At 40.6% G+C, this 24,826-nt stretch overlaps 1 protein-coding gene across 1 annotated transcript in view; it reads right to left on the reverse strand.

The window, feature by feature from the left end:
- Positions 1-24,826, reverse strand: part of ITFG1 (integrin alpha FG-GAP repeat containing 1) — a 110,478-nt gene that overhangs the window by 79,283 nt on the left and 6,369 nt on the right. The window contains exons 6-8 of the mRNA XM_035117352.3: positions 18,696-18,790; positions 5,260-5,321; positions 2,127-2,211 (exon numbers count right to left, since the gene is read on the reverse strand). Coding sequence (XP_034973243.2) covers positions 2,127-2,211; positions 5,260-5,321; positions 18,696-18,790 — 242 coding nt within the window. The remainder of the gene's footprint in view (positions 1-2,126; positions 2,212-5,259; positions 5,322-18,695; positions 18,791-24,826) is intronic.

Genomic DNA, 24,826 nt, shown 5'->3' on the forward strand with positions numbered 1-24,826 from the left:
AAAGCAGAAAGGCACTAAAAGAACGGAGGTCTCTGCTTTATTAAACCCAACCTCTTCTGAACTGAATTCTTATCCACAGGCACTCTTAGGCATAAGAAATTTTCAGTCTTTAGTCTCCAGACTCTCTTGCCCCTGGCAATCTCTACACATCTTTCAATGCATTCCAAGTAACAAAACTCTTCAAAGCTGTAAGCGCTTTCAGGAGAAGGAAGTTTTGCACTTCTTTTTCAGTATTTTATTTATTCGCAACACTGAAACTGTTAAATTTTTGTCAGGATTCTTACTTTAAAATGATAACAAGAAGTAGAACTCCAAATGGCACATTGCATATATAAAGTGTATGTTGCAAAAGGTTTGTTTCAACACTTCCTGAAATCCAAGTTAATTTTATACTTCCTTGAAATATGGCAGATTTCTAAAATTACAGTGCAGCCTTTGGTGATATTATCCACTGCTGTTAGCTATAACACTTGGAGAGATGAAATTCGATTCCAGATTACCTCTCTTTCTTACATCTTTCAAAATAAATGTATCTGACATATACTTTATGCTTATTAGTATTCATGGCATTTTTTTAGCACCATCTGCTTTGGGGGGAATCATTAACAGCTTTCTGTACCAGGACAATGTAAAACTGAAGCAGCATGGACAAAAGAGAGTTTAGATCATTCCCCCCTCCCACCCAAATCAAATCTCATGGGTATTCTTTCTTTCAAAATAAAATAAAAGACAAGGGGGGAGGAATTGCATGCAGATAATTATTTGAGTTTTGCCTAGATGTTAATGAGCATTCTAAGTTAACACTATGGCAAAAAAGGAGGAAAAACACAATTTGATCCTATGGCCCTGTGCTTTGTCTGTTGTAGTTAAATGTCTTCAGCAACCCCACCAGAGGCCAACCACAGTTATATGTGTGAAAGGTATTTGCTTAGTTCCTCATTCTAGTCAATGAAGGAAACCTTGGATTTTCTGAAGCAAGATTTTTTGACTTGGACCTGAGTCGACGTGGGTTTCCTCCAAAACGATCTTGAGCTGAAGCAGCCTCCCCACTGCCCCCAAATAGGATCTGAACCTAATCCTGACTTTGGCGCACATCCTTAGTAATTATACACTTAACTGAAACAAACAAACCAACCAGCATGCCAACCCCAACCCCACCCCCGCAAAAAACCACTCCTAAGTTATGCATAAAATTTTTGTGAAGCTCTCTTCATGGCCAACTGGAGGTTCTGACTTGCCACAAGAGACTATATGAATGGCCACTGACAATTTGCTAACTACTGGTACAGTGGTACCTCTACTTACAAATTTAATGCGTTCTGAACACACATTTGTAAGTCGAAAAAATTTGTAAGTCGAATCCCATAGGAATGCATTGGGAGAAAAAATTCGTAAGTAGAAGCAACCCTATCTAAAAATTCATAAATAGAAAAAATCCTATCTAAACTGCATCCAAGATGGCGGACACAGCTCCATTCGTAAGTAGAAACATTCGTAAGCAGAGGTACCACTGTATTATAAAAGTTAACTCTCAGAGGATGCCCTACTTAAAAAGAAATATAGATTATTTATATAAACCTATGTGTTTAAATTAGGATTGATGGAATAAAAAAAAATGCATTATCTGTCATCAATAAAATTAGAGTTAAAGAAAAAGACCTTTCGGATTAACATAACAACATAACAACATAACATAACAACTACATTTTAGGCTTTAAAAATATACACAATGATTCCCAAAAGCTAAGCTATTGCTTAAAAAGTACATTTTGCTGGTCAAAGATTTACATATAAATTACGTATTCCCTTTGTTCTAAAGCTTAGTGAAACAACTGGCAATTATAACTATTAAGAATGTTAACACATTTCATCAATGTTTTTATAAGCTACTTTAATTAATTTAAATGTTTCTCATGCATGACAGAGTTTTATAGGCAGTTTATCTGTTAACGTCTTGTAAATGAATGCCTTAGGTTTGTAGAAAAGGTGGGGGTTTTTTGAAAAAAAAAGCACTATAAATCCATTTGTTAAGTCAACAAAAGAGCTTATTGCGTATGTGCTTTGTCGCGCCACCCCTCTGCACTGGCAAATGTCAAGTTTTTCGGAAAAGTAGAAAAGAACCTCACCAAAATCAGCGAACACTGATTGCCCAACAACTTTTACATCTTTGGGTTTACTCTTCATATGTGTAGCTTTGGAAAAATTCCCATCCTGTCAGAGATAAATAAAAAAGTCAAAATATTACCCGAAGTAATCTATAAACAACTCAGCATAAACAAATCATCATAAAAGTAGAACTTGCTATTTTCCGGAACCAATATAATTCTGTCTTACTTTGTTTTGTTTTGTTTTATGGATCTTTATGCCACACTTCAGTACAATGGCCATGCAAGCATTTACTTGGATTTTCACACCTGATGATTTGCAAATCATTTTTAATTATGATTTTGATTTGGGGGAAAACCTGTCTGAAAAATGGCTCCAGTGCTAATTAACAATGCATTTTCCCAACTTCTTTGTAGTGGATGCAATCCCTGGAGAAGAATTATGTTACCCATATCCATTTTCTCAACTACTAGAACAATTTGGTCACCACCCAAAAGGGTAGTGGCAGGAGAACACCACATACACTATACCAAAATAGCCACCTCCTGAATATTCATTCACATCTCCCTCCATCTCCTTCCAAATAATCACCGCAATAAGATCTGTAGTGATCAGAAGAGGAAACCCTGAGTAGATGGCTTTTGAAAAGCAACATCACTAGTAGTATGGGATGCTCAGATGAGCTACCTGAGACTATAACATACCCTGCTGCACCCTGGGAATGGGAAGGGACACAATGCAGTGTTCTTAGATGTTCTCTGACTCTCTGGGTCAGAGGTGGTTCCTTAAAGCACAGCATGAAAGTTAAGAAACAAGATAAAAAAAATTCCTTCCAGTAGCACCTTAGAGACCAACTAAGTTTGTCAGTGGTATGAGCTTTTGTGTGCATGCACATGAAAGTTCACACCAATGACAAACTTAGTTGGTCTCTAAGGTGCTACTGGAAGGAATTTTTTTATTTTGTTTCGGCTATGTCAGACCAACACAGCTACCTACCTGTAAATGAAAGTTAAGAGTTATGGTACTTGCCTTTGGCTCTGGACCAAAAAATTGACCCCCTGATTATGGCAAATCAAATAGAAGTTTATTGCTGAATAGGAAATCAGCACATGACAATTAGTAAATAAAACTTTTGACTGCATTGTCGCTGGAACATGTCCTGCACAAGTCACACTTCGGGGAGCCTTGCACAATTCCTATTCATTGCAGCAGGGTCTTCCAAGCAGATGAGGTTTCTGGTAAGCTGTAATCATTGACGAGGTGTTGATGATCCTGTTTCTCTTGTACATGTAGCCACTTCAAAATGAGCTGTGATAAAACTAGGAAGACTCCAATTAGCCATAGTTTTTCATTTTGTCTGAAAAAGGAAACTAGGCATTGGTGTAGGATCTTGGCTTGATCCAAAGTTTCTAATCATAGTTTTCAAGTTCAGACAAAATGGGAAACTGTGGCTAATGAGAGACTTCCTGGTTTAACTGTGGCCCCCAGGAAAGAAGCAGCAGCAAAGAGGCTCTATGCCAGGCACCCCCAAACTGCGGCCCTCCAGATGTTTTGGCCTACAACTCCCATGATCCCTAGCTAACAGGACCAGTGGTCAGGGACATACCTGCCAAGTACCTCTCTGATAAATAAAGGAACCGGACCGAAAGTAGCATACCGGAAGTACGCACCAGAAGTCGTGCTGCAGCCATTTTGGAAGTGGGCAGAGCAGCATCAAAAGTCGCTTCTGAGCATGCTCTGCCCAGTTCCAAAATGGCCGCTGCGCCAGAATAAACCGGGAAAAAACAAAAAAAACCCAATTTTTCCGGCTGGGGACAGCTGGAAAAATGGGGGTTTCCCGGGGAAAACGGGAGACTTGGCAGCTATGGTCAGGGATGATGGGAATTGTAGTCCAAAACATCTGGAGGGCTGAAGTTTGGGGATGCCTGCTCTATGCACTGGCAAAAGGCTTGCACATATTCATGGCATAATAAACCAAGATAATCTGAACTGGGTCATTGTGCATCAAAGCTGGTTCCAATTTTGAACAACTTTATTTCAACACACCTGAATCATTAATGTGAATAATCCATTATAATAATGTTTGAGTGGCTTTGAAAACAATTTGGATTTTAAACTGCAGTCTCCCATTAACTCAGAGTGTGTTTTCATGTACTTTAGTCATGTGGAAATTATTAGAACTGAAAAATTGAATTGTCTTCTAAACACCGTTGAACTCCTGTAACACTTCAAGTTCACTGAGGACACATTTATGTTAGATCTTTAAAAAACTGAAAAACAATATGCCAATGTTTTCAGAGAACTAGGAAATGTGAAGCACAGGTACTTCTGCAGAATAATCTGATCAGTCTGAAACAAAAAGGTGTGTGGGGTGTCAGGTAACCCCTCCATCCTTTCTACATGGCAAACTCAGAAACAACTTGAAGTGTCAGTCCTTAAAAATGATGTTCAAGTATCCGGGCATTTTTTTAAAAAGAGATTGTCATCAGAGTTGATTTTCTTCCTCTTGATATTTAATTTATTTCATAATAAGCAGGAATTGTAAGAATTATACTGACTTTGTGGTTAGCCACTTGTCCTAAGATGGGTGATTCCTATTTTGCAACACACCAAATCGCACTGGGATGTCTTCCCTGGGAATTAAACAGCTGGGAAGAAGCCTGGATAAATCACCAAACTATCTTTTGCCATTTCTCCAAGGAAAAAAATTCAGCCATGTTTAAACCTAGACAAATGCCTAAAGGCAACAAAGAATGAGTACTGTATTGAAATCTTTTTCTTTTTCTTTGTAAGCCATCATGCTGACAAATTAAATGACAGTAATCTCATACAACAGATGACATCACTACAGGAGCCCTGTTAACGCACACATTAGGGCAGACTGATTGGTTTAATTGGCAGTCATGCTGAAATCCTGCCGAGGCAGGGATGCTGAGTAAAACATTGCCTCTAAGCAATCTTTGAAGTCTGAATGCGCTGAAGTTATATTTACTATAATGACAACTATTTATCCTTGAAATCAGTATGATCAGACAACCTCTTCATTTAACAGGCCCTAAGCACGCTTTTATTTTTATCTATTTTTTCTGAGCATGCTTTTATACATTTTTTAAAAAATTATATCCTAAAACATTTACATATAAGCTTCTTTACCTGATTAACCCAGATTTCAAACTGAATTTCATTGGACGGTGCTAATGTCGTAAGAAACAAATCTGTAAAGATAAAATAAAGGACAAAGTCAACAGGAGACCAAGAAATGTATCATTTACATTTTGCTTGAGTATTTAATTCAGCCTAGGTACAATTAATTCTAAATACATTGGCTCCCAGTACGTTTCCGAGCACAATTCAAAGTGTTGGTGCTGACTTTAAAGCCCTAAACGGCCTCGGCCCAGTATACCTGAAGGAGCGTCGCCACCCCCATCATTCTGCCCAGACACTGAGGTCCAGCGCCGAGGGCCTTCTGGCGGTTCCCTCACTGTGAGAAGCAAGCTACAGGGAACCAGGCAGAGGGCCTTCTCGGTAGTGGCACCTGCCCTGTGGAACGCCCTCCCATCAGAGGTCAGAGAGATAAACAACTACCTGACATTTAGAAAATACCTAAAGGCAGCCCTGTTTAGGGAAGTTTTTAGTCTGATATTTTAATGTATTTTGATGTGTGTTGGAAGCAGCCCAGAGTGGCGGGGGAGACCCGGCCAGATGGGCGGGGTATCCACGGAGATACCCCGGAGAGACCCAGACAGATGCCAGAACACTGTTCCAGGGCCTGGGACAGGGGGACCCTGACTGACTCCAGTTACAAAGGCTGAGGCTGCTGAACAGACTCTTGGGTTGGGGACTTGGAGAGAGTTGTTGTTGTTGTTGTTGTTGTTGTTGTTGTTGTTGTTATCTTAGATCTTATTATGATTTATGTGGCACTTGCTTCAGCTTGTTGGTTTACTATTCAATGTCTTATTTATTGTTTATCACTACTTTTGTTATGTTTGTAATTATGTAATATTTTTCATGTTGTAAGCCGCCATGTGCATGGTTTTGACTATGGAAGGGCAGTATACAAATAAAAAGATGTATGATGCAAAGAACCACTTAGAGATTTCAAAATATTAAATGATTTATAAATAAACTTTTATATAAATAAATACAAACATACGGAGAGAAGGGGAAGTTGAAAACACACCCACCTCTTACACCCAGAGCAACTCTCCGATTCTTTGCAAGCAAGTCCAGAATTTATTTTTATTTATTACATTTATATCATGCCTATTGCCCCAAGGACTTGAGGCAGCACACATCCCCTCTCCTATTTCATGCTCACAACAACCCTGTGAGGTAGGTTAAGCTGAGAGACAGAGTGACTAAGAAACCTTCATGGCTGAGGGGTAATCTGAAGGTGCGTCTCCCCAGGGACTAGAAGCTTGACACCCTTGCCCATTCTTTGCCAACATGATGCTTTCCAGGTGTTGTTGGACCTATCAGCCGCAGCCAACACAACGTGGCATCCTGCTTAGGGACAACTGTAGTCAAGCGGTATATAAATTGCTTGAATAAAATAAATTATTTAGAGATCTTTTATTTCAACTTTCTAAAGAGAAACTCCCAAAGCAGCGTGCCATATTTTGAATTAAAAAATACACATTAACAAAACTATACAAGTTGGTATCTGCATTGGATCTGAACAAACTGTGTTTAAAATTATTTTTATATAAGCAATTGCTTCCACTGTTTTTATACATGCAACAATTTTATTTACAGCTGGATTCAAATACCTACTGTAGCAACAAGCCCTAAACTGGGATAAGCTGAATGTACAAATGTGCACAAAGATCAGTGGACATCTATTTTAAAACTGCTCAGTGGAGCTGCACAGATGCCTGCCTGGGCAAAGGCAAACAAGTCAATACTATTATTCTAAAGGTGGGGATCACAGACTGAGAGGTAAGTGATTAGCACAAGGCCAGAAATGAGAAAGATTCTGCCATTGCTACTAGGGAACTTGACGTGCTTGCTGATCAACTGCAAATCATCCAGAGATTTCTTAGTTGGATCCTGATCTACCTAGGATCCTGATCTACCTTTGGATCCTGATCTACTGTCTGCTGCTGCTGCTTTAGGTGCAAAGGGCTGTAAGGTTCAATTGCGCCTGGAAGCACCCAGCATGATATTGATATTTGATACTGAGGAAATGTGTTCCATGCAGCTGGTCACTACCAATACACTACCTGCCTTATTTTGCGCCACAGAGGTTATTCTTGGAAAGGTTCAAACACATTTCCCCTTATTTCTGTTTCTATGTGTGGTATAGAGACTTACAAATCATTTTTCTGCATCACTTCAGAGGTGAGGTTCTCTACTCCCTAGTACTTTAAAAAACACGGATGTCAGGAAGCAGTGCAATAGTAGAAACCAACAGAAGCTCAACCACGTGTGAACAGAAAGTAGGCGGCTTCGCTGTACACGGTTGAATCCAAATAAGTCATCCAATTAGGACTTTTGCTCATGCAACCCCAGCCTCTCCTCCTCCTGTGCTCTCCTCTAATCTATATTGGGGTTTCTCTAACCCTCTGGAGCAGATTTGGGTGGGGGAGAACAGGAAGAGGAGAGGGAGGGGAAGCTCTGCTGGGCAAGAAGAGGCCCTTGTACAAATATACTGGTCTTCAACTGGTGGGTTGGGACCCGCTAGTGGGGGTCTGCAGCTTGATCCAAGGTGGGTTGTAACAAGAGCACCATCACCATGCAAATGTTCAGTAAAATATTAAGAAATGGGCTCTCAAATGCATGTTTGGGTTAAAAGTGGGTCCAAAAAAGTTGAAGTTACCTGCACTAATATAATAAAGTCTTTTTTTAAAAAAATGTTTTTATTAAAGATTTTCTTGAGTAACAAAAGTACATACATAGAGAAGTACAACTGTTTTCAGTTCATAGAGTCCTTTCCACAGATCAGTTACATCCGATGGATACACTAATGTTATAGACAGTATGATGTTGGGGGAGAAGAGTGGTGGGAAGAGAATGCGGAGGAGAAAGTTCATTGTTTTTGAAGCTTGCTAAAAGCTTTTATGATTAGGCAAGCATGTCCTGACATGTAATTTTACTATGCATAGTTGTTCTTACAAGCTATAGATTGCAAATTCTGTTGATTTTACTAACATTTTCTTATGAATGTTTTAAATGATTTTAAGGAAATAGCTTAGAGAGTTTACCTTGATTAAGCAATATATCATCAACCTTCTACGTTAAAATAAATTTGTTTTAAGAAAAGTGCACACACACAAAAAGCCACAAAGCAATAGGACTGGAATAATAACCATCTCCGAAACAAAATGGAGATTGGGTTTGTTTTTCTTAAAACCAGCCAACAACACAATGGCTCTGATGTTGGGCAGCTTAGCAATAAAACAAAACATGTGTTTAGCTATTTGCTGTGTGGGAGGAATAAATGTGAGGATTTGTTAAAAAACAAAACAAAAGCACAAGTCAAGCTACAAAGAGCTAACACAAAGATGATAATTTAAATGTCTAAAAGGTTTGGTGAATAGCTTTTTTTAAAGGTGCTTATAGAGAGAGAAGCATGCTCTGTCTACTGTAATGCATGTTGCCATTTCCTCACTTTTAGGATGAGATTGGTTTGTTCTGTTTGTTTTCTGAAAGAGGGGGAGATGAGAAAGAAGAAAGGATATGCCCCCCCCCCCGGTAAGTGGCTGCCTAAAACATCTAGCACAAATCACACAACTGGTACCAGCTTCGGGGGAAACTATGACAGCAACCCAGTAATGTACTTGTATTGCACAGCAGCCTTGAAGTAGGTGACATCCATCTTGGATTTCAGCTCCACCTTGGGTCACAAGGAGAAATGGTGACCAGGGTGCATTGGATCTCTTGATATATCTAGTGCTTTTCTATGGCACCTGGTGGTGTAAATTTGTTCTAAGGTGGTGAGTGAGCAGCCAATAATGCTCTCTGCTGTTTTAATAATTCTACACAGCCCTGCTCTGTCCTGGGAAGTACAGCTTCCATACCACACACATAAACCGTACGTGAGCACGCTCTGTATGGCACAGTGATAGAAGGCAAAATACAACTGAATAATGTTATCACCTGCTGTTTTGATTTTTAAAGCTGATGCTGTTTTGAGATTGTAAAAGGTTTACTTTGTGATTTTATAGCATTATTTTATTCTATGGAAGTTCTAAATTATTTGTTTGATAGCTGTTGTGAGAGCTTTACTGGCAAAGGGCAGGATATTAATTTATTTCTAGGATTTATAAGTACATAAATGGCTTTGGGGGAGTTTTGAAAAAATCTGCCATGCAACATAGGGGTCATCTACTCAAAAGCTTTTTTTAAAAAAAATCACACACCCTCTCTTTATGTGCCCCTAGGCTTAGCCTACAGTATATTTTTTACATGCTGCACATTCACACTCCTGGACTGTGAAATGAAGGACTGTATATTTCATATTCTGCTTCTTTGCGGAAACCTGAAATGTAATTACATTGAAAATAATAATAAAGCTAATGCATTTTAATCTTTGAAACATAAAATATAATCTTATAAACTATATTAAATTGGAGAATTTTCATTCTGCATTAAGTGACACTGACCTGAAAAACAATTATTTTAAAATACTTATTTTCAAGCATTACAGCATTTAGGCTGCTAGTGTTAGGGGAATGTGAAGGAAATAATAATTGGGCAATTCTGACTTTCTGTCCCCAGGTTTCAAAATGTAGTTGCTGTAATTGTTTTCTGCAGAAATTAGTCTGCAAAGAGTTTGCAATCTACCCCTACCTCAACATTTACATCAAAACCATGTAAGCAACCTTGTTTATCGAGGGAAACATAATTCTTATTTATTTGTGTGTGTTATGCTATAGTCACTTTATTCATTGATATAATTTTAATTTAATTTTTTACCTTGTGCTGAGCTTTAAACGTGTCTTTGACTGGGATCAACTGAATTCATAACTAGTTCCCCACACCCAAGGAAGCTTTGGGTTGTTGTTTCTTAAGCAGCACCCCACCCCCATATTGCATGACAAATCTACACAATCACTTTGTGAAATGCCACTGGGGTCTGCTGTTTGAAGGATGTTGGGGTGGGAATATCAAAAGTCCTACTGGGCATACCAAAAGTAGGTCTTTGGACGTTCCCCTTATCTCATTCCCTGTCACAATCTTGTGAGGCCAAGCTGTTAATAAGTGCATTTAGAGATGGAGGCCAGAGACAACTGCATTTCCGCACAGTGCAGACACAAACCTTGGTTTATTAAGCCAATCTGTGCATGGGTGCAGGTAGATAAACAAACCACTAAGAGGTGGGCATAGCATTATGCAATCTGAACCCTGGATTGTGGCTGGCTTCACTGTCATAAACCATGACAACTAAGCTGAAAACAACCCTTGATTTCAGGCTAACCTGCTATTGTGGCTTATTACTGTATTGTGAAACAAACTATGGTAATATCCTAGGTTCAGGTGGACTGTTAAGGTAGTCAACTTCATGGTTTATTTACCTTCTCACATGAAGGGAGGAGCAAAGAGTGTTTGGGTGGTGTGCATCACTCACAGACCAAGCACATTACAGCTTCATAAACCAGCCTCATGGTGAGATGCAGGGGTAGGCAAAGTGGTCCTTCCAGATGTTGTTGGACAACAACTCCCATCCCCAATCATTGGCAATGATGGGAGCTGTAGTCTAACAGCACTTGGAGGACACCATGTTGGCTACTCCCTGGCTTAGTGTTGCTTGCGACTGCTGCTGCCTGACTCCAAACATTGAGTTTATTTATTTATGAATGAATGAATAAGGCACTTAGTGAATACCTGAGAGATGTACAGAAATAGTTCTAGGCTGCAACAGGAACAATAGCATTGCCCGCTGGGTAACCTGATGTAATAATAACATTTTTAAAGCACTGGTTCCTTCATAAAGTACTAAATTAAGTAATTAAAAACAAGGCCTCAAGAAAATCTATTACTACTAATAAAGATTATCACACTGGGAACAAGGACAACTGGCGACTCCAGATTTCTAGAGCAAAGCCTTAAACAAATGTTTCAAAACTCAATTGATTTATGACAATAATTGTTAAGTACTGCACTGAGCAGAGATTATATTGGGCATAACTAACTGCTCATCTGTGAACAAGATCGACCACATCTACATTTTTAACCCTGGAGTTTCATTTAAACATACAGGTATTAAGATTTCTTCTCTACAGATAAATTATGTTTCCAATTATGCAGATCAACTGGGATTCATCCTCTGGGATTTTTACATTTACTGCATGTCAATGAGGATGGGAAATACCATTATTCTGGATGCAAAGTCTGCTGTGTTTCCATGAACAGTGGAATAAACCCCACTCCACATCAGCAGGCTTTTGAAGCCCATTATTTTTATGTTCAACAGTTCATAAGCCAAACATTATTGCAAGAAAACCAATTAATTTCTCATTTGCATTCCCATAAAAAAAATTACCAGAGGAAAAAATACCCCAACACAACCATGTTGCAAAAACATTAGCCTCCTGCATATAATTTGAAATGTAGTTCTGCAAAATATAATTGCAAGCTCATAATGCTTTTTGGTAACAAATTATAGGCTACCTTACTCATTTAAAACCCTTTTACTGAGGTTTATTAAAAAATGTATCTTCAAGGTAGGCTATAAAATATAGTTTAAAAAACACAAGAACAAAGATAACAAACAAAAAAAGCAGCATCAGCTTCAGACATCAACAAATCCTATCAATGACGGCTCTTAAGAACCAATTTAAAGAGGCACTAAACCCAGTAAACATCCAGACAATCAAAACCATATCTACCTGGTACCTAAGTCATATCAAGGACTGATAAGGAGAGCGAGATCCACAATTGAGATGCTGCCACAAGACAGACCCTATTTTTGTCAACCAGAGACCTTTTCTCTCTCAGGTCAGAATGCCAGAGCTGAGCCTTTGGTAAATATATTAACACCTGGGCAGGTACATCGAATCAGAGGGGTAGTTTGCACTTAACACAGTTCACAGTTAAATGGAGTAGCCTCAGTCAGCTGAGCAAGGCATTGGGTTTGCATGCTCCTCTCTCATTACAACCACAGACTCTCCAAGTGTCCGTATTTTCCAGGGACGCCCCTGATTTACTGGCCCAGTTTCTGATTTGATCCTGGAATGTTACACTTTTCCTTAGGGTGTCCCTATTTTCATTGGAGAATTGTTGGAGGGTATGGAGTTATCCAACCCCCGAGCCATCTGAAGGCAATCCAGTAAGGTGTGTGGGGTATAAACAGTAAAATTACAATTATGGAATGGGACGTCCCTATTTACACGGCAGAAATCTTGGAGGGTATGCACCCCACACCTCCATAAAAAGGGCTTCAGCTGAGGTTACTTTCAATTTCAAAGAATCTTGGCTTAGTGTTACGTGTGAGCCAGGAATATGGATTTAAAAACAAGCAATTGTTAGTTACACAAGCCAGGTTTTTAAACTATGGTTGAAGTTAGCTTGTTTAGCTAAGAATCAGCCAGCCAGAGTTTGTTTTACTGACCAGCGGGGGGGAAAGCAGGGAGTGTGCAAGCCCAAGGCCTTGCTCAGGAGCTTAGCCACACATTGCTAAATCACTCTTTAGTATCATGGGGCAAACCAGTAAGAATATTGGTTCCATGGGGAAAATCCAGCTAGAAGCCTAGCCAGATTCACTATACAAAATGTACATGAATACATAGTTTTCACATGCAAGGAAAATTACACTACAAAACTACTCTAGGGTCATTAGCACAGGATTCTTTGGAGGGTAATTGAAATCAACATTAAGAGGGCAGCAACAGCAGCTAAGGAAATTTCAAGGATTTGTCAGGTTCCCCAAGAGAGGAGTGCTTTTCTTTTCTTCCCCACTCCACACTGCAAGTGCCACAATTGGCAAGGATAAGCATTCCTAAAATAAAGTCGCCTGTTAACAGCAATTAAAGAAGGGTAAACTAACTCGTGCTGCCAGCAGACAGCACTAATCCTGAGCAGAGCAGGGTACAGGTAAGTGTGTGAAGGACCAACTCTCCCAACTTGGCACTCTCCAGACGTTGTAGTTCAACCCCATCAGCCCCAGTCAGCATGGGGACTTGTAGTCTAAAATATCTAAAAAGTCCTGAGTTGGGCGGGGGGCAGTGGGGCTGGTGAAGGACATGAGAGGAGAATCTTTCCCCCTTACAATGGTTACATATTAGGGTTACTAACAGGTTTGAATGGGAGGGGGGACCATCTGGACAGTTGCCTAAATTGTTCCAATTACAACCAGGTTTATTAATAAAGAGACTCTGGCCCTTTTCTCATTAAAAATATGTTTTGTTGCATTGACTTTACGCATACTTCTTCATTTCACACATGTGCAAATATAGTGGTGGTGGTGGTGAAGGAACCCTAGCCCCAGAGAGGTTAGACTGGCTCCCTCTTTGCAACCCTTCTGCTGGCAGGCCAAGACCTTTCGATTCAGGCAAGCCTTTGAAAGCTAAGGCGGAGATGATACTGATCACTGGGCTGCTGTCAAGTCAAACTGCTTTTTATTTACAGGTTCTAAATGGGTTCCGATGCATTTTAATTATTGTCCTTAACTATATGTTTTTATTACTTTGTATATCATAATGCTGCTTTAAAATGTTTTAAGCTGCCTTGAATCCAACTTGGGGGAAAGGCAAGATGTTAATGTGTTAAATAATAATGAAACTAAAAATTAACTACGTAGATGCAAGCCTGTGTGATGTGAAGCTGCCACCAACTCTTGCTGTTCTCACTTGGTTTGCTGCCTGCCCCCTTCCCAGCTTGCCATAGGCCAGCTGCCCTGCTTGCTGTGATCACTGACAGTGCTTGTGACAGCAGAAGACTCATGGCAATAGCAACGAAGAGTGGGAGGGAGCCACTCTGTCCTCTTCCCAGAAGCCTGGGCAGCAGCGGAGCTTCATGCTCTGCCAACGGGGGCGGAAAGCAGGCGCGCTGCCCCCAGGGATGTGGCATGTGTTTTGGGGGTGGGGGTGGGTTTTGGGAGCGGGGCGGGCAGCCGCGATGGCACCCCTGGGATCACGCCGCCCGGGGCGCCCCGCCCCCACCGCCCCTATCTTCCTACGCCCCTGAGCCTGGGCAAATCTCACGACCCTCCTCCACTTGAACCTGCAGCACAGCACAGAAATGGCAGTGCCCAAAATGAATTAATGATCGTACCGGCCAAATCTCCCTGTGGCATCCTCTGCCAGGGTGCAGTCAGGGCAGCTAAGAGGGTAGATGAATGCAGATAAGAGATGAACATGTAGTTCTGAATGGATGCAGTTATCCCTTTCAATTCAAATGGGCTCTGACCCCAGAGTGCTTTTAATTTCTATTTGGCAGCTTGTATTGCGAAGTTATTGGGCTGCATGCTCAAATTCAGGCTTTAGATAGTCTTGTAATGAACAGGATACTAGGAACAGGTTTGTGAACTATTGTCCAACTAGCAGATTTATTGCTAGAAGGAAAGGAATTGAGGCAGTAAACAAAGCAGCACCTTTGCTTGTGTTGGGAGCGATGTAACATGCATTACAATTAGCAATGCACAGGGCAGAAAGGCGCCGTCTCTTTCCCTGAAATGTCTTTGCTTGCCTCCTCAAATAACTGATTACACAAAGCATCCAACATCTCAAGCAAACAGCCAGCAGCACATCAGGTTACACTTTTTGCAATGCCTACACTGTACGAGATGTTTAAAGAGAGAAACACACGTTGAGATTTGCATTGACTGCTGTTGAGCAAAATCTTTGCAGACAGCCACTTAATTCTCTTCCCAACACTCATTGTTTCCATTTATTCCAACAGAAGGCATCTTGTGTGACATTTACGTACTTATTTTCCTTCATTGCAGCCGATTTAATGGAACTCAGTGAATTCTAGATTCCCAATAAGCGCATTCTGTGCATAAGGAAATTGAGAAGCAAAAATCTAAGCAAGCAGACAGCCGTGCCATTTCCACACATAGACAAAAATGTCTGTTTTATGATGCACATACTTCCCACTAAAGTTTCTGCACCTTCATTCCTGTGATGCACCTTCATTCTGCACCTTCATTCCCCTAACCCGGAAGTAGCTGCTTCTGGTTGCGAACTTTGCTCCAGGATGCGAATGGAAATCGCGTGCCAGAGGAGCGCGTGCAGCGGGAGGCCCCATTAGCGAAAGTGCACCTCAGGATAAGAACGGTTTCAGCTTAAGAACGGACCTCCGGAACGAATTAAGTTCGAAACCAGAGGTACTACTGTAAAAGGATTTGTGCTACCTGTTGGGATTTCTGGCTTCTTCTATTGAACAATGGACCCCACCAAGACCATATTATGTTTTCAGATGTCTTGATGGCTTTATTGTTTGTGTCTGTGCTACCCAGGGCTCTTTTGGGAGGAAGGGCAGGATATAGATTAAATTAATAAAATAGTAGTATCACAAACAACTTCAGTTCAAAGAACAGCTTTACCAAGCACTGGTGCTTGATAACCACGAATCCAAAGCCCGTTGGGTGCACGTTACTGGTCGAGTCATCACAGAAAAAGACTGTTTCTATAGTCTCACAGTAAGAGGAATGAAGCTGAGCAGAACTGAAGAGTGAAGGTATAACTTTCTACCAAATAGCTACTGCATTAAATGATAATGGCCACTGGCTACAAACAATAACAATCTGACGGACTACACTGAGACTGAACAGTTTTCTTCATAGCAAACCATGTCGCTTTCACACCACGGCTATCTGTCTGGAGTCCATATCTTATATACTGAAAGTACTTTTGTATCCAAGAAAATACGGCTGCAGCTCTATACTTATTTAGGCAGGATCGTTTTCACATTTATCTAAACAACCTGTGAATTTGTTCAGCAATGCATGGAAATACATTACTTAGGCCAATGCTATTAATTCCACCGATAAAGAGGTTTCCAAGACCAGGAATAATTCTGAAATAACAAATCTGTTTTTGTAGCCAAATTAAAATACCTTGGAATACGAAAAGCATCTGAAATAGCGTTCTCTGATTGATTAGGCCAATGCTATTTTCACTCTGGTTGATGTACTTATTTTCAAGGCTGAGAAAACTCTTATGCAGTTTACCAAACTGGGTCTGGTCCACACAATCAATCCCTGGATTAATAAGGCAGGATACACACAAGCTGCATGCAGGTCAGGTCAGGGCCGGTCCAATATATTTTGGCACCTGAGGCAAACCACAACATGGCGCCTTTCTCTGCCAGGGCTGAGAGGTCTCTGTAGAGATGGCATGTGGGGTAAGGGCTGGTGAGGAAGAGGCAGATCCAAGTAGCATGCCACAGCCTTCGCTGCTACTGCAGCAGTGGGCAATGCATTCCTTGGATACCAGATCTCCTCCCTCTGTGGATTCTGCCGCCTGAGGTGGATGTCTCACCTTGCCTCATGGCTGGACTGGTCCTGATGCAAGTATACAGAGGTCCTTTCCAGCCCAGTATGAACCACCTCAAAAACTACGCTTATTGGCTTACAAACAAGCCAGGGTACTGACTTTAAATCATGGTTTAATATTCCGGCTTGTTTGCAGGGCATTAACTATAGTTTATGGGTTCACATTTAAGGGGCAAGTCATTGTTTACAGCTTATTTTGCTGCTCACATGTAGGGGGTGAGAAAGTGCATGGTGCCATTCATATCCCTGGCTTTAAGTGATTTGTCCATGGAATTCTATTATGAAAAAGGATGACTCTTCAACAGAGTCTCCTAGATAACTGCTATGTAATTATATTATTGCTGGTAATAATATCAACCTTTTAAAGAAAGTTTTAATTGTTGCAAGGTTGTGTTATGACTTATATAGCACCATCTATGTACATGGTGCTTCAGCAAAGGATGAGAGGACAGATCCATAAAAAAAGATGAAAAGGAGTGTGGCAGTTGGAAAATGGATTAGGCCTAAACTAAATTGGCATAAAGATGCTCAGACTAGAGAGGATCCCTCTCCCCTTTCAGGCACAATTTAAAGCTGTTAAGCTGTTTATAATGATATAACTGTCAAAAATAGTTTAGCTGGCGTGACTATTTTGGCTACATCTGTTGCAAAAATAAACAGCGTGTTCTTTACATGCAGGGCACGGATCATTCACATCCCTTCTTAGTTGTCCTCCTCTTTCAAAGAGATGAAGAATCTGTGGTACTCCAGATTTTTCCTGAACTTCTAGCTCCCTTCAGCCCCACCCAGTTCGGCCAATGGTAAGTGAAGATGGGAGCTGTAGTTCAGCAACATCTGGAGTGCACCAAGTTCCCCATTCCTACTGTGTCCCTTACAATTCAAGTTTAGGTTACCATCTCATACCCGCTTACCATAGGATATGTCCCATTGAACCCAAGCATAGGTTTGCATTGTTAATCTTTTAAAATCCCTTCTCAAATCCCACATTTTCAATGCAATATTTGGGACATCCCCTGCAGTCCCTGTATCACACTGCTCCTACTCAACCTGAGTACATGTAACTGAAATGTAATTTTCATTTATTTATGCAAAATTTTACACCCCACTCTTCCCTTCTAAAAAAAGATCAACTAAAGCATAAAAACAAGTATAAAACAATAATCCATCATTTAAAAAAATCCCAGACTAAAAGTGGGAAAGAGAAAGAACACAAGAAGCTAAACTATGAAAGAATAAATTAAGCAACAATAAAATCAAAGGCTTCTGTTCTTCTGTTGTCTCCTCTCTTGTAGAATTTTAGCTGACAAACTCTTTGAGGCTGTACCTGTCCTTCTATACTTTGGAAAGTGCAATGCAATTATAGTTCTAAACAGTGTTTTTTATTATTGAAAACTGGGGCGTTGCTTTTTCTATACTGGTCAAAGTGCTGTGGGTGCCAAATAATACCCTCCACAAAGTTAGGCACTATTTTTAGAAGGTTAAGGGGGCATTCAAAAGTAAAGCAGGGAATACACCTTCTGGTTCTCTTGTCATTAAAGCACTGAGCATGGATGTTTCTGAACAGACATCCTGTGCAAACAAAGCAATGGAGAGCTAGAGACCTGACTGTGCTCCTCAGCCAGGCACAGAGACGCAGGGGTGCCAACTTGAATACAATATATTTGGGGGCAGGTAAGCCCTGCCCTGCATAACTGATCACATGAGGTACACACACAACATTTGAATAGCAATGCCCGCCAACTGTGGGGACCCCTGCCCCCTCAAATATTTTATTGTGGGGGCCAAAGCCCTCATGGCCCCTAGGAATTGACTCCTATGACAGAGAGATATGGTGAATACAGGGCCATAACAAAATGCTGCCCTATAATTCAAGCACTGTTTTTCGCTGCCCCCCCCTTCTGTCTAAAAGGAGCTTTTCTTATAGGACTCCCATTAGACACAGAATAACCTGCTAAGTTTGGATTCTTTTCTCCTCTTCCTGAGAAAACCCATTTTTCTTAGCTTGGAAAAAAATAATGTTGGATCTGAGTCCTGGACGCCACTCAGCCTTGGAAATTCACAATGCATAAGCGACTGCTTAATGTTCAGTTTAATTATTTGTAGATGTAATGCCAAACTGAACTTAAAAGGTATTTCAAAAGTAGTGACTCACCTGCAGTGAAATCATTATTCAGATCAATGAATGCATGGGAGTGAGGTGTGTACAACTTCTTCTGTGTGTCCAGAGCTATGTGCCACGATAAATTCCTATGAAGGGAAATTGTTAACAGTTAGTTTTAATAACAAGGTTAACACTTGAAGATCATCAATGTTGGCATTCAACCACTTGCACATAACTGATTTGACTGCAGTTATATAATATGTGTGCGAGAGAGAGAGCAACCTCTAGGTTTATACATACTCAGGCAATCATTTCATGGAATTGAGAAAGCAGGCTTTACCGACAAAGAGCTTATGCTACAATATATGTATCTGGTAGCCTTCAAAATGCAATGAGTCTCACACTGTTTTGACACAGTTCATTCAAATGGAAGAACAAAGTAAGAGGACAGAAAAACGCAATACCATTTCAAAGGACTAACACTGCCTTAGTTTGATCTGAGTAAACATTACTTGCATTCATAATACTTCTATTTTCCAGAAGAAGAAAGACCACTCTCCCATTGCAGAGTTGTTACCTTGCCTTGTGGTTAATGCTTTTAACCATGAGCTTGCTTGTTGGGCTAATTTGCTGTCGATTTTCTGGAATATGTTGTTCCTATTTTGTCATCTTAACCTTTTAATAAGCCCCTATTTCCCCAAAGCTAGTTAAACCAATGGGCCAATTTGTCTTGAATTAAGCCAGCCAACAATTTCAAATGGTAGTGCCCAGAATGCTGTGTCTTCCCTCTGTTTAGTATTCTACTGATCATCCCCAATATTGTAACTTGCTAACCAAAAGATCTCTGCATTACCACCATCTCCTCTCTCTCTCTCTCTCTCTCTCTCTCTCTCTCTCTCTCTCTCTCTCTCCATATTTTGATTTACGTTGAGTGACAATGGTTAGGATTTTTGTTTTTGCTCAGTTTCATACTTATTTGCCTGTATTCTGCATATTCATAGAACATTTCCAAGCAACAAATAAATGGAATCTCAAATAAGGTTGTTAGTACCATTCAACACACAGCTGGGAACTCAGCCAGACAACTGTACCCAAGATTCTGCCTCTGTGAGAATGACTAAGCAAGCATACAAATAGTGCAAATGTATTCTACACATATGAAGAACTTGATTTTTAGATCATGCAGAATAGCTATAACTGCGTAAGACAAGGCACTCTGGAACAGGAATGGGAAAGAAAGCTTATATGAAATCTCTCTAAGTCAGTTACTGGGCGGGGAGCTTTTTTTACTTCCAAACAGTTGCCTAAACATACTTAATTGGTATTGCTGTTGCTCCTGCTGAACTTCTTACTAGTTCATCCAATGATTAGGTATTCTTTAAGAAGATTTGGCTTAAGATACTTTATTCCTTCAAAGTCTTTGTTCTTACTTAAACCGATGCCCCTTTCTTGTCTCAGAATTTAACCTTCAGCCCTTATAAGCAGAAGCCTACTCATTGCAAGAAACTGAAAATTAATGGCTTATAAAAAACAAAAACACACACAAAATCCCAGGCTGTCCTTTGATGATAAGAGCTCAATTGAATCTGACTTCTTTGCTTGAGGTATTCGGAGGTGAAAATAAATTAAAGAAACAGCTAGCTGCGAGTAGGATCAGGCCAACATCACCAGATTCCTCATTCAGGGTAGGTCTGGGGAACCTGTGGCCCTCCGGGTGTTCTGGAACTACGACACCCATCAGTTCCAGCCAGCATGACCGAGGGCCAGGAATGATGGGAACTGTAGTCCAACAACATCTGGAGGGCCACACAGTCCTAATACCCATTATAAAGGGACACATACCACACCAGAAACAACTTTGATGATCCACAGCATCAACATGAACCCTTCAGGACAGGTGAGCGCCTGTGTGATCTAGCTTCAGGGAGACACATGTTCAGACCTAGCCATGAAGCCTGCTTGACCATGGGCAACTTACTCTATCTCAGCCTAAGCCATCCTTTCATATTAAAGGTACATCCTTCTGAGCTTGTTAAAGGAAGGGCAACATAAAGATGTAGTAGGGTTTTTTTAATTAAAAAAACCCAACCCCACAGTTCTGGCTTCTCCAAGTCAGTCAAGGCTCATAGGGAATCCTTAAAAAGGCAGGGGTAGCCAAGTGGTGCCCTCCAGATGTTGTTGGTCTTCAACTCCCATGAGTTCCCATGACTGATGGGAGTTGCAGTCCTAAAGCATCTGGAGAGTACCATTTTGGCTACCCTTCTCTAAGGAGACAAGTCAGCAAACTGTAAACAGCAAAACAGCAAACCCACTACATGCCTAGTGGGAACAGGATGAAATATAATATTTCCCCTCTCTCCTTCTTTATTCCATACTTATTAGTTCTATTGTTCAGATTTTGCACCCACTGCTGTCCAAGTACATTTCCCAAAAATTTCCCCTACCTTTGACAGACACGTTTCCATTTCCAAATGGATAAAGACACATCCTTGATAAGTCTGCGTTAATTTTGTCAGAAGTTCCCTATGAACTTATACACTTTCCCCCTTAAAAGACAAAGCATGAAATGCAAAGGAGAGCTGTGCTCTTCACACATTGTGAGGAATTTATTATAATGTGATCCATAATATTCAACCTTTTATTTTTAACAACCACGCTACTTTCTACTAAAAATATTCCCCCTCACTGGGGATGGGGGCAGGGGAGAGAGAGAAAAGAACAAGGAGACTTTTTTGTTCAAAAGCTGATAAAATCTTCCAACACAATCATTGCAAGGTTACGGTTGCTGTCATCTACACCCTTGAGGAATGTGCAGGCTTTGTTCCATAAGTCACAGTTTTTAAACAGAAGTCATCTTGATAAAAATGAAAGAGATTAATGGCCATAAAACTATCTCAGAAGGGCAGAAGAACTTCCCCCTAGACACTTAAAATGATTTCAACATCTAAACACTGTTTCTGTTTTCATAGTGCAAAATAATTTGCCCTGTCAAAAACAGATGTTATAAACAGATTTCTGAGATGAAAAAATCAAGTCTTAATAACAGGAAAAGGACAGCAATCCATCTAGTTATCCTAATATAGATATATTAAATTACTGGGTGATTTACCTAAATGAGGGAATATTTTACCTTTTTATTGAAGAACAGTACTCTTAGCCTGAATGATACAAATAGGTTTCTTAATTAAAACATTTAAGTGCCTGGGGACACATGATGTACCGTTTCTATGGAAACAGTGGCATAATCTGATTGACTTCTCTAGGTCTAATGCGCTTCTCTTGACACAATAGCTAAAAAGCCCCAGGGAAGTGCAAAACACTTCACAACAAACCATTTCCTTTAGAGCTGATGAGCATCACCATTGATTACATATAAAACTGAAACATCTGTCAAAGGCTTCAGACACCTGGATTTATTCTGCACTCAGTACCCTTCCATATGTCTATCTTCCTATATACATAAAAATGTAAGCCTGTCATCATACTCCGCAGTTCGCACAGCCACCAATAGGCTGCCCTGATCCATTAAGCCCAAAGAGCTCGTAGGAGTGGCTGGGTGCAGGGATACCAAAGAAGGGTATCAAAAACACCAGAGCAATTAGTTCTAGTGCTTCATTAAAAGAAAGGTCTAGAGCAGGCATCCCCAAACTGCGGCCCTCCAGATGTTTTGGCCTACAACTCCCATGATCCCTAGCTGTCAGGACCAGCGGTCGGGGAAGATGGGAATTGTAGTCCAAAACATCTGGAGGGCTGAAGTTTGGGGATGCCTGGTCTAGACCATGGGTAGGCAAACTAAGGCCCAGGGACCAGATCCAGCCCAATCGCCTTCTAAATCCGACCTGCGGATGGTCCGGGAATCAGCGTGTTTTTACATGAGTAGAATGTGTCCTTTTATTTAAATGCATCTCTGGGTTATTTGTGGGGCCTGCCTGGTGTTTTTACATGAGTAGAATGAATGTGTGCTTTTATTTAAAATGCATCTCTGGGTTATTTGTGGGGCATAGGAATCTGTTAATAATTTTTTTCAAGATATAGCCCGGTCCTCCAGAAGGTTTGAGGGACAGTGGACTGGCCCCTGCTGAAAAACTTTGCTGACCCCTGGGCTAGACTTACAGTAAATCAGCCTGCCATGTCTCCCAGCATTTACAGACAAGGAGATGGTTTGACCATGCCCAAGTAATTGTTCCTACACAAAGCAGCAAACACCACTTTGTTCAGAACTTCCCCTGACTTCCCCTGACCAGATAAGGGCATAGGTGGCATCAGATAGTTCCCCTTTCTGTGCTCAGAGCCCAGCACCCCAAGCCCACAGATATGGATAGCTTCAAAACAAGACAATTAGCCTATATCAAAGCAAGTGAATATAAACATATATGAGCTCATTGTTACAACAACTACTTATTAATTGTGGGATTATATTGACTACTACGATGGCATTTGCAGACCTTCCAGAATAGTTCGCCTTTGGTTCAACAATGCATAGGCAGCCACAACAACTGCAGCATGACAAATGGCAGGCAGGTGAGCAAGGAAGTAGTATGGGTGGCAAGTGGCTCTGGAGAGCTGTTTAATTGGGGGGGGGGGGAGCTGTGAAATATCGCCCTGCTCTGTTAAAGGCACCTACAAGGTTTAACACACAGGGAAAGGTGCTTCACATAGAAGTTCCTCTGTGATATGCTTCCTCCATCCTTTAAAATGGTGAGGGGAATGGAGCGAGTTGTGTGTGGAGGGGTTTGGTCAGGTGGAAGGGAAGGGCAGTTAGCAAAGGTGCAGCAGCCCTTAGTGTTCATATATACCTCTAAAATGATGGAAACATTAAACAATTGATCATGTGGATTAATTTATTTAATAACCTGATTTAGAAAAGAAGAGCACATGTAAAAAATGTAAAAAATAGGGCACATGGCCCTATTTGATTTCCAAATAGAGTCACAACTTATTACCTAACAGATTTTTAAAATTACTATTAAAAGGATGATTTCTAGCAACATAATAGATAGCAAATATACTCCTAAAAAGAGGCATGCTCCCTTCTCTCACAAACAGGATGGGATGCCTCTTCTAAGATGATTTCCTCTAACAACAGGAGGGAGGAACCTGCAACTCAACTCCCAGCAGCCCCAGCCATAGCAATTACTGCCTCATCTTGGTAAGCACAAGTGTTGTGCATTTACCTTCAACAAGTCAGCTCACACCAAGCTTCCACAATAGGCTTCTTTCCATCCTGCCATACTTTTCTCTATTGTTCCTAGTGACCAACCATCACAGACTTGTTCCATTGGAGTATTGTAAAGAAACACAGCAGTCAGATGTAGAAATTAATTTGTTTAATAAGATTCGAGTAAACGAACCATTCAATTTTAAAAGGATAATGTATAGGTTGAGATATTATTCTGAATAACAGATATTTGTGTTCATAATTTGTGAATATTGGTAATTTTGCGTTTATAGTGTTTCATAAAATAAATAAAAGATAAATAAAAAGAAACACAGCAGCTAGAGCTGAAACATCAGCACCCAAAACGTCATGCACCCTTCTACATTTTCAGCACAGAATTTCCCTCCCAGCTCTTGTTCGCATCGACCATGGTTTAACACAGGCATCCCCAAACTGTGGCCCTCCAGATGTTTTGGCCTACAACTCCCATGATCCCTAGCTAACAGGACCAGTGGTCAGGGATGATTGGAATTGTAGTCCAAAACATCTGGAGGACCGAAGTTTGGGGATGCCTGGTTTAACAATACCATCCACACCATTATATATCATCTTTTATGTTACAGTCCTTTTACAGGGATCTGAAACCATTGTTTAAAGCTCATTTGGAAATCCTGATTAAGTGTGAAACTAACAATGGCAAGCATCATAGTGCAGAAGTAATTCTTAACTACTGCTCAAACAAACCCTGTAAGAATAGTCTTGTTGGATCAGACCAAACACCTGTCTAGTCCAGGATTCACTTCACTCAGTAGTCAGCCAAATGCCTTTGCTTTGGGAGTCCACAAGAGAAGGGAAGTAGGGTTTTTTTATCAGAGAGCACATTATCTGCTCTCAATCACTTACAAGGCCTCCTTTTCGGTCATCATACAAGACAAGCGATAAATATGCCAAAATGTGATAAAGCATGCATAAATGTTGGTACCGTGTTTCTCCAAAAATAAGACACCGTCTTATATTTATTTTT

Source organism: Zootoca vivipara, chromosome 6 (genome assembly GCF_965207765.1).
Source record: "Zootoca vivipara chromosome 6, rZooViv2.hap1.1, whole genome shotgun sequence".
Classification (NCBI taxonomy): domain Eukaryota; kingdom Metazoa; phylum Chordata; class Lepidosauria; order Squamata; family Lacertidae; genus Zootoca; species Zootoca vivipara.